A 10,666-nucleotide genomic window follows, 5' to 3' on the forward strand; every position below is an offset into this window, starting at 1 on the left:
TATGCAGGAGCTGAACTATTGCAAGACACGTATTCGCTCACGTTAAAAATTCGATATGTCTGTTACTGTAAATTCTCGTCGTGGATTTTTTTTTGATCACGTTAAATTAATAACAACTTGTAATGTTGGTTGATGGTCACAATAAACAACAATCAATCGTGAAGATCGTTTTCAGTCACGACGTGACTGTCACATTAAATGATAACTCGTCGTGGGACTTGTTACCGTTCACGCTAAATTGCAACACCTCTTGAACCTTTTTTGTTGTTCACGTTAAATGATAACAATGCGTGATTTTGGTTGTAATACACGTTAAACAGTCAAATCCACATAGGGCCGAGTAGCGGCCTTAATCCAAGGTCCCAAATTTTAAACTTTTTCAAGAAATTTTCAACAACCTTCTATTCGGTGTTCGATTACCCCAATAAAAAAAAATTATGAAAATCTCATGAAAGCCTTTCAGTTTTTGTTTATTTCAGTTGTCCGGTGCACAAAACGTTGTTCTTACCTCGACAGGAAATGGATTTTTTCAGCACACGTCCTAATTTAGGACTGGTGCTGAAAAATTCGTCATTTCCTGTCTTGGTAAGAAAAATACTATTTTAGCTACGTTTGAAGGCCTTGAAGAGACGATCATTTTGAGTATACACACCACCAGGTCCATGTTCACCTGACGGTGATATTAATGACTTTAGGTGAAAAAATAGGTGATTCGAATGAGCTATAACTCAATAAAATCCGTGACACCTTGTCTTAAAATGTCTGATTTTGTTCGATGTTTTGGCGATATCACTCTTAATTCAATAATAATAATGACTACGTTCAAGATATAGTACAGTACTAGGCAATGGGGCAAATGATGGAAATGGTACTTCTAGGGCCCTAACTCACGGTCCATTCATCCGATTTCAATATTATCGCATACGGTGTGTGTGTATTGTCGTGATACACATGACGGTAAACAAATTTACCCTAGAGTGCTAAAGGTTTTGCAAGCAAAATTATGTCGCGCAAGCGGTCGTATACGTACACGTCTCTTATATACAGCCTTATAGCAGTAATGTACTAATATAAGAGCCTCCTACTATTACTCGCGTAATCGCTCGTATGACTACATGGTTCTTATAAACATCCTTATAGCAGTTATGCACTATGTTCCTCGATTGGTATCGTCAACCTAGCGGTGCAATAGAAGTTTTACCACGTCAAATAGAGTAGTATTTTGTACCAATAATACCATTATCAGCCTTAATGGTCAATATCTGTCGTTTGCCGTTTTATTTACATTTCTACCGTTCATTTTGCCGTATACTCAAAAGACCATAAAATACTTAGGCGGCCCTAACTCACTTTACTTAACGTAACTCACGAAGAGCCGACCCGAATATGCCCATCTTCGAATTAGCCTGCTCGAATGCCATCAATTACACACGGCATCGTATTCCTATGAGCCCCCTTTGTACTTCGTACGGGGCTAAAAATTGTAAAATTTTATGACTACTCGGGAATGTATAAAAAAGTGTGTCGTATAGCAAAATCTTTTAGTGATCGTATTGTCCAAATCTGGATCGGAAGTAGTTTCAAGTGTTTTCTTTCTTCAGTTAATAATTCGTTTTTGAATTCAAATCTCGTTGAAAAAGAAAACTTTTATTTTCGAAGAACTTCTTTAGCTTGATGTGATTAGAAGAAAGTGATAGTAAGTTGACTCTTTGTTTACAATAAACGATTGAATTCTTATGTTTCTTTTTATGTTAAACGACTAGTTTTAATTTTTCTAATTCACTTGTTAGAGTGTGAAGATTTTCACAACAAATTAAAAACTCTTCTCAATGTGTTCAAGTGAACATAGAAAATATACCGGAAAAACTAATTTCATTTTCAACCAAATTGAAAGTTTAACTTTTCCCAAACGGAAAGCACATCAGCATTTCTACTATCAGAAAATCCAATCTATTACTTCATTTGATCTAACTATTAACCAGAGATTGACAAACCAACATTAGGTACTCAACTTATAACCTTGCCCTTGGTTACTTATGATGACACCGCAAAGATTTAATTTTTAATTTCGTTGTGGTGAAACGATAAGAACATAGAAAAGTGGAACATTTGTCGTTTCAAATGCACGAAACCCACATTAAATATTATGTTAATTATCTTTTCAGTGACGCTGATGGTTTACAAACAAATTCTTATTGGGCTGATTTATTTAAGCTCAATTACGAAATGCCAAATACCATCGATCGGCGGCTGTCGCACAATTCAGACGACGCTCAAGCTTAAAATAGAGCAATATTTGGGCACATGGTATGAGGTTGAACGATATTTTACGATCAATGAATTGGCATCTCGCTGTATCGCAGCTACATACGAACGAAGAGCTGATGGGAAAATATGGGTGAACAATGTGATGACGAATCAAATGTAAGAACATTTGGAACTTCCAAAAAAGCACACGACTCTTGAGAAAACCACTTGCACACTGAGATTGACTGTCTTTTCCATTAGAACAAACGTTCAACAAAATATGTCTGGTACAGTGGAACTAACCGGGGTCGGTGTCGGTGGCGAAGCAACGTACACTATTCATTACACAACTCTACTGGTAAATTACAACATCACAATGACCGTATTGGGAACGGACTATAATAACTACGCGGTAGTTTGGTCGTGTAATGGAATTGGATCGGTTGTGCATTCAGGTAGAATTGATAAAATTCAATGCTCGGAACGGTTCGGATTTAGTCTGGCCGATACGCGAGCCTGAACTAAAATTTCAGGCACGACTTGAACGTGATCTGAACCTCAAATGTTCTATTTCGGGTTCAACCAGAACTTGAATTGGTTCGACCCGAATCTGAACATTTACTTTCAGGTTTCTCACAAACCTGACCTGAACCTGAAATTTTCAGCTTAGACCAAGTAGCCCGAAAAAATTCGTGAAAATTTGTGATTTCTCTTGTAAAAATTTCGGGTTACCCGAACCCGACCTTATTCAACCTGAAAGTTTTAGGTTCATGTCAAACCCAACAGATATTCGGGTCGCACCAACTCATCAGGTTCAGGTTGAAATCTGGTTCAAGTTAACATGACTTGATGAAACAGGTCAATCCGAGTCTGATTTGAGCCTTGCAGCCGTAACAGATAGTTAAAGCAACTGTTCATTCAACATACAGAATCAGCATGGCTGATGACGAGAAAACGAAATCCCCCGGCTCATGTATTGAAAAAAGCTTACCGTGTCTTGAAACAATTTGGATTCTCTCGCTCATCTTTCCTGAAAACGGATCAAAATAATTGCGATGCTGTTCCACCAGTTCTATTTAATAGAACAATAGAAATTCCACGGGATCCAGACGAGGATGAAGACGAGGACGAAGACTGATCTGTGATGCCGGGCACGAATTCGCAGGACAATATTTCGAATCATGCTAAGTTGGTACATTATCTATTTGATCGTGTGAAAATTGTTGTAATAACTTTGTTCATCCTTCAGAGGAATTTTACCTCAAGTTTTTGAATAAAATACCTTACTTGACAATGGGGCAAATTCTTGTTTCATACAAGAAGTACCATTTCCATCATTTGCCCCATTGCCTAGTACTGTACTATATCTTGAACGTAGTCATTATTATTATTGAATTAAGAGTGATATCGCCAAAACATCGAACAAAATCAGACATTTTAAGACAAGGTGTCACGGATTTTATTGAGTTATAGCCACGGCAGAGTAAAATAAACCAGGCAGGAGCGGTTCATTTTCGAAACGTCAAATAAGGGACCTAATACATGGGATGAAAATGAACTCAAATGAACACTGACATAAATTGAAAAATTTTATTCGCAAAATATCAAGGGCTACTAGATTATTCAGGTCCCTAGTCAAACAAGCGCTCCTGCCTGGTTAACTTTACTCTGTCGTGGTTATAGCTCATTCGAATCACCTATTTTTTCACCTAAAGTCATTAATATCACCGTCAGGTGAACATGGACCTGGTGGTGTGTATACTCAAAATGATCGTCTCTTCAAGGCCTTCAAACGTAGCTAAAATAGTATTTTTCTTACCAAGACAGGAAATGACGAATTTTTCAGCACCGGTCCTAAATTAGGACGTGTGCTGAAAAAATCCATTTCCTGTCGAGGTAAGAACAACGTTTTGTGCACCGGACAACTGAAATAGACAAAAACCCAAACAAATCAAGAAATCACTTCGACGAACAATCGAATCATCAAGTAGTCCTACCTAGTGCGGGAAAATATATATGAAATTTCATTCTCGCCTTAGATCGAAAAAACCAAGCATTTCAATGCTATCTGCGATTAATAAAAACGTCGTATTTCAGTTGTACGGTGCACAAAAGTTTTTTCCCGAAATTGTTTCACTCGAGTAATTGCAAAAAAACGATTTTGGGCCCCTTTTAGCAGACCCTCCATCGTCGACAACAAAATAAATTTCACCAAACGTAGTACTACGTTTTACTCGCATCAGTTCAACGAATCGAATGAGCTATAACTCAATATAAGTTTGATAAATAGAAGTAATAGATTTGATAATTTTACTGGTGCCATCCAAATTTCTATGACAGGTTAAGTGATAAAAATGATAGTAATGTTGTCGGCGGGCGAAAGCTAACTGACTAAATGCTGGTTGACATTCATAAGCCATTGATTTTCTCCCTATACAATAAGTTTACTACTTGCCTGACCGTTTTAAATAAATTTGGTCAGAGCGCTGTCTTGTATTGAAATAATTGATTGTAGACGCTGCTGGCTTATAAGCTAAGGTCTTCTTAATAACGTTGTCAAGCACAGTGCCGTTTTTTTCCTCTTCATTCCGTACACAGAACGCGTCACCCTCAGCGATATCAGTATCAGTTCTTTTGAAAGTTTGGGGTTTGATCGGAATTGCTTTAAGAGGCATCGGTGCTCAGCTAAAATTGTAGCCTACATTTGCATGTTGTTCCTCTTTGGTGATATCTTTTCATCAGAATCCTTTTTGAAAAATGTACGACCGCAATAACGACCACGAATGTGTTAGCCTTTAATAAAAATTAGTTGTATTCGTTCATCCATCGATTCATCGAAAATTCAAATTCTGAAGCACACGTATGGCGTGCTTTGCCCTCGCATCTTTTTTGGAAAAAGTAAAACCATCCTTTGGTGTTGAAATGTGTTGTATTTGAAAAAAGAATAGAAACATTTGTGGTGATGTAATATAACGAGAAAACTCAAAATATGTGTCAATTGTCGTGAACTATTGAATTTTCACTGATTAAGGTTACATCACAAACTTTCACTCCATTTCAATACCAAAAGATGTTTTTACTTTTTGCAAAAAGGATGCGACGTGAGGCGACTTTCCTACACGGTCAATATTGTCAGGAATGATAATATGGTTTTTTAGACGATAATATCGTTCAAAAAACGATATTTTCGTTCGTAAAATTTCCACTCAGGACGATAAAATCGTCTAAAATGATTTTTTTTTTAAATATTGTCAGGACGATAATACCGACCAAAAAATGTCCTGACGATAGTGACCGTGTAGAAATGTCCCGCCACCGGATGCGAGGGCAAAATTATCATCAAACATTTAATATTTTTGCGTTCAAATGTAGGCTACAATTTTGCCAAATGAAGATTCCTCTTAAATAACGTTGTATGTGTAACCTTTATTTCGGGTATAACGTTATGGACGTGTCACACTCATTAACGAAGTCGTTGATGGTACTGAAGTACCTAAAATAAAAATTGCCAAATTTTATGTTCGTATAGATTTTTAATTCTTTTTTATCTAATTTTAATTAAAATTTGTTAACATAATAAGTATAATAATATCTTTCTCTAACAATGTTTGTTTGTTTTTTTTTTGTTTTTCTTCTTCTTTTTTGTTTTATACCTAGAAACGTATATATATCTTACTTTTTTGTATTTTTTTTTCTTGTTTTTGTTTTTATATTTGAATTATTTAAGGTCAAATTTGACTGATACTTCTTAATAAGAAAAAAAAATTATAAATTTTTGGTAATAAAAATAGTTAAATTACAGGGGAAAAAAAGTTTTGTTATTCATATAACTATAGTACAATGTACACAATTTGTTGTTTTTGTTTTTTAAATATAGACATTTTCTCTTTGTATTTTCTCTTCTTGATGATTCCGTTGAATAAAAATTTTACTTAATTTTGATTGATTCAAGTTTCACTTATAAAAAATGTTTATGTTAGATTGATGTCTGGTCGAGCTTATGAGCAATTGATGGTACGCTGCAATTATAGCCTACTTCTGGGCGTATTTTAATGTATTTCCATTTTCAAGAATGTAGAACCTTTAATTCCGACCGCAACTTTGTTAGCTTTGGATAAGGTAAAAATGGAAATTTTGTGATAATTTCAAACGCTTTTCTCAAAGCTACATCGGCGATAGTCCTGAACTATCGACTTTCCCATTCAACTGTATTTGCCAAACTCCAAACGACTTGCACCCAATTCCGCGTTCACAAAAGAAAAATTGTCAAAACTTATACTTGTTTACAACTCTCACCAAATTGAATTTGATCATAGCTTCCGTGCCCTGGGCCCATAACCTGGCTAGGCTAAAATTGTCAGCACACCATTTATTGCTCTTGATAATTTTGTTTTGGAAACAAATTCCTAAAGATTCCACAATTAGTAAAATTCTTAAAGAAATTCTTTATTGATCTCCAAATATCAAAAATTTAGGAGCGGTAAAAAACAGTCAGATTTCCTTCTTAAAAATACAGACGAAATCAGAGAATTATTTACTACTAAATCTGTTAATTATTGACAGCTATTATTGCCGGGTCGGAATGCACTCATATCAGACATGATGTTGTTGGATGGAAGCTCTTTTGTTGAACCATCAATCATGTTAATAACAGAAGAACTCGTCGAAGTCTGACCATTTTGTCTAGTAATCATTCCGCTTTGACCTGAACAATATGACATAATCTTAGGATAACGTAAGGGAAAATGCTCGAGTCAAATTTATTTGGAGGTATTCTTCGACTCCCTTATCACTTTCCGGTGTGCCTAAAGTTTACAAGTCGCAATAATCGGCAACGTGTTAATTTCCACATGCAAAGGGCGTGATTTATGTTCATTCGACGAATTGATTAAAAATAAATGTCTGATTGTTGTATGAACGGTTAACAAACAACCACTTATAATAAGTAGGAGGAAGGATGGAAGATTTAAAGTAATTAGACGCGAAGAAGCAAAATAAATACGAAAATTTAATTGAAATGCAAAATGGTGATGAAATGGCATGGTCGAAAAAATTAATTAAAAAAACCGAATTAAGGCAAGCCTGTTACATTATATATTCTATCAACCTATTAAAATCAACAGGTCATCTGTAACAGATGATCTGTTCGACAAACAACAGCCTGGTTAATGTTCTGTCATAATACGAAAATGGATGATGATTGTTGAAACCAATGAAGTAAAAGATTTTCATGTCAAATAATGAGTGACAGTTGAAAATTCTTCTACTTCGTTTCTTTTAACATAGGCATATTGCTACATTAGAGGACAACGTCCATGTTCGTCATTGTCATGACTAACCGATTTGAAAAGGCTAAAAAAAATTAATACTAAACCGACTAGGAAGAGGAATGAGTCTTTAAGACACTAACTTGAAATTCGAAACAAAAATAAATATTTTCCAGTTCACACGACCTGTTAAAAAAAAATAATTTCCGGAACTTCGTGATGTTGGTGATGGAAACAAGGAGTAAGATGTCTGTTTCAATTAATACCGACAAGATTTTTCACTGGGAAAAAACTGATTTGATTTTGCATTAAAACTTTTAACCTTTCACAGACGGCAAGGAAAGGTGGTAATCTGTTTTAAGCGACATGTTTTCATTAAATTATGATTTTTTTTTTGCATCAATTGGTTTTACTGTGATCTGCGCATAAGGGCTTTCAGTTTTTAGCCCGTGAAGGGTTTAGATGAAAATAGGAGTAGCAAGCCAGTATCGACAATTTACTTAACTCACATGCAATGACTAAATAATGGAGTGATGATGAACGAATTATTGAAAATATTGCCATCACTGACCAATTGCAACGGAAGGTCAGAATACTTTTCACTAAAACAATATAGGATAATCGTGTTTCACCCAAATTGTGTTGTAGTGAATCAGTGTAATCGAAACGGAAAAACCGTTTCGATGTCGCCATACACAAAAGTTTATAAAAAAATTGTTTTCTTTTTGTTTAATTTTGATTTTCTTCTTTGTCACTTTAATGATTTCTACGTATTCTAAATATGTACAAAAAAATTGACACTGATATATATATAATTATATACTTTGAACGTCCAACCATGGATAAATAAATGCATTTTCTTTCCGTCGTTCTATCTGTATTGTAACACTGTAGACATCCTGTAGAAATTTCAAATTACTCGGAGAACATCCACTGTCTAAAACTACTAAGAAAGCGAATCGGATGTTCGTTTCTAATGCAGTATACGATTCCCAAGGAGTCACAAGATTCTATGATTGCAAATGATTCGCGAGTAGTTAATACGAGACCATCAAGGACAAACCAAAGGAAATTTCATGAAATCGAAATCAAATTTTAATAGGAAATTATTGTATGAAAGACTCAGTTGCTAGAACCACTTCCGCTGTACCATTGCATGTATATAACAAACATACACACCAGGATTTATAAAAATTGTGTTTGCTATAAAAACTTGTCTCTATAAGATCAGCGTTTTCGTCTGTTGAGCGTGTAATTATTGAACTTTTTTCGCCTTAAATCCAATAAAACCCTGAAACCCACCGGATGTTCTCGGTAATTTTTTTTTTTTTCAAAAACTTTTAGAAACGGCTGACTGTTATCGACTGTTCACCACTAAAAATCAATGGATGACCTCCGTTGTATGGGATCTCATGCAGTTAAAGAAATCTGGTGAAAATGAATGAAGTAAAAGATTTTCGGTCGAACACTAGGCGATGAACAGATAAATGAAGTAATAGATTCAACGATTGTATTGCAATACGCTTGCCGTTTCTTAAAAGTCAATGAACGCTACGGGATGACTACATATGTGAATGCATTTTACGTTTTGTTTTTATTAATTTTTGTTTGATATCTCATCATCTACGTACAGACATTTTTTTTTCATAAGAACATTTTGTCGACGTTAGTCTCAATTTTGTTTTTCTTTTCTTTTTCTTTAAATTTAACTTTCAACAACGATAAATTATTTAAATTTTTTTGTTTTGTTTTGGTGTTTTCATAATCCAACTTATTATACACATCACTTCCAGTGAACAGGATTTTCTTTCTTCATTCATTATTGTATGCTAGACCGACAGACTGTGTGCATTTCAGTTGATTACTTATAATGTCACTGCTTTGAAACCTATGCCTTTGATCTACTCGTTAGGGAACTATTTCTCCCACAGATGACTATTTTTTATAAAAAAAAACATTTCCCAAGCTTTTCCTACACTTTCTTGAATTTTCCTATACTTTTCAGAATTTTCCCAAAAAATTTTTTTGGAGAAAACAATGGAAAATATGTAAAAATGCAAGAAAATTAAGGAAAATTTTGGAAAATGTTTTACCTACAAATAGTCTTTGTGTATATCTAAGCAGTCTTACATTATAGAAAATTCAAGCCGGTTTAATGACCATCAAGAGCAGTAGATCTTTTGCAAATTTGTAGCCTACATTTAGGCGAACAAATATTCGTTTTTCAATGATTTCTCTGAACCAAAATCTTTTTTTGAAAAAGTAAGAACCAATAAAGCACGCAAAAATGTGGCACTTTTAAAGGAAAAATTGGTTTGTGGCTGATAACTTATACCCATTGGAGAAACCTTTGCAGATTGTGTAAATTAATGTAATCTGCACAGTATTCTACAATTTGTAAAATTGGTTAACAATGACACATTTTTGCGTGCTTTAATGGTGTTACTTCTTCAAGGAAAGAATTTGTTTCTGAGAAATCATCAAAAAACGAATATTTTTCCGCTTAAATGTAGGCTAAAAATTTGCAAAAAGTCCATTGCTCTTAAAAAATTCAATTTGAAGATTAACTTTCTATTGAAAGGTCTGTGATTACGAGTTTTGAACTTGGCTGGAAGGACAAACGTTCTAATAAAAAATAAAACTTTCTCTTTAAATTACAGATTCGTAATTCGAGATCGATTAACCTTCATTTCAAACATGAATTTCACCAAATTTCACTAAAAGAATTCACTCGTAAAATTTGGTGAAATTTAATTAAATATTTCTCGATCTTAGACCCTTAGATCCGTCGACAGTGGCCCACTTAGCTTAGCACTCATAGATAAAAGAAAAAGTCTTAGGTTAAAAATGTCGCTCGTATCTGGTATAGAGTAATTCCACGGCATATAGGTTTCAAATCGTATAAATGACCGATAAGCACACAGTCTCTTAGTCTATACTGCCGGCCAAGAAAACAAATCTCTAATTCGAATAACATCGATCATCGTTCATATTAAATGCTTACGCTATTCACCAGAAAAAATTATTTCTCCGATTCAAATATAATAAAATTTCATTTTTTTTTTGTTGGCTTTAAACAAGCTCCTAACATTTTTAACGTTCACTTAACATTAATGTTAACGCAAGGATATCAAAGGTGATCTATCTTTAAT

The 10,666-nt window shown here is 34.4% G+C and overlaps 1 protein-coding gene across 2 annotated transcripts; it reads left to right on the plus strand.

Moving 5' to 3' along the window:
• The first annotated feature begins 1,557 nt into the window (after nt 1-1,557).
• Nucleotides 1,558-3,614, plus strand: LOC119076146 (apolipoprotein D-like). 2 transcript variants are annotated; one of them, XM_037182827.1, is made up of 4 exons: nt 1,558-1,696; nt 2,166-2,424; nt 2,509-2,702; nt 3,177-3,614. In XM_037182827.1, coding segments are annotated over exons 1-4 (663 nt in total). In that variant the 5' UTR covers nt 1,558-1,695; the 3' UTR covers nt 3,386-3,614. The 2 variants fall into 2 exon arrangements, with proteins under 2 accessions (XP_037038722.1, XP_037038723.1); XM_037182828.1 differs by having other exon boundaries at nt 1,558-1,690.
• The last annotated feature ends 7,052 nt before the right edge of the window (nt 3,615-10,666 follow it).

The sequence above is a fragment of the Bradysia coprophila genome, unplaced genomic scaffold (assembly GCF_014529535.1).
Source record: "Bradysia coprophila strain Holo2 unplaced genomic scaffold, BU_Bcop_v1 contig_232, whole genome shotgun sequence".
NCBI classification, from domain to species: Eukaryota; Metazoa; Arthropoda; class Insecta; order Diptera; family Sciaridae; genus Bradysia; species Bradysia coprophila.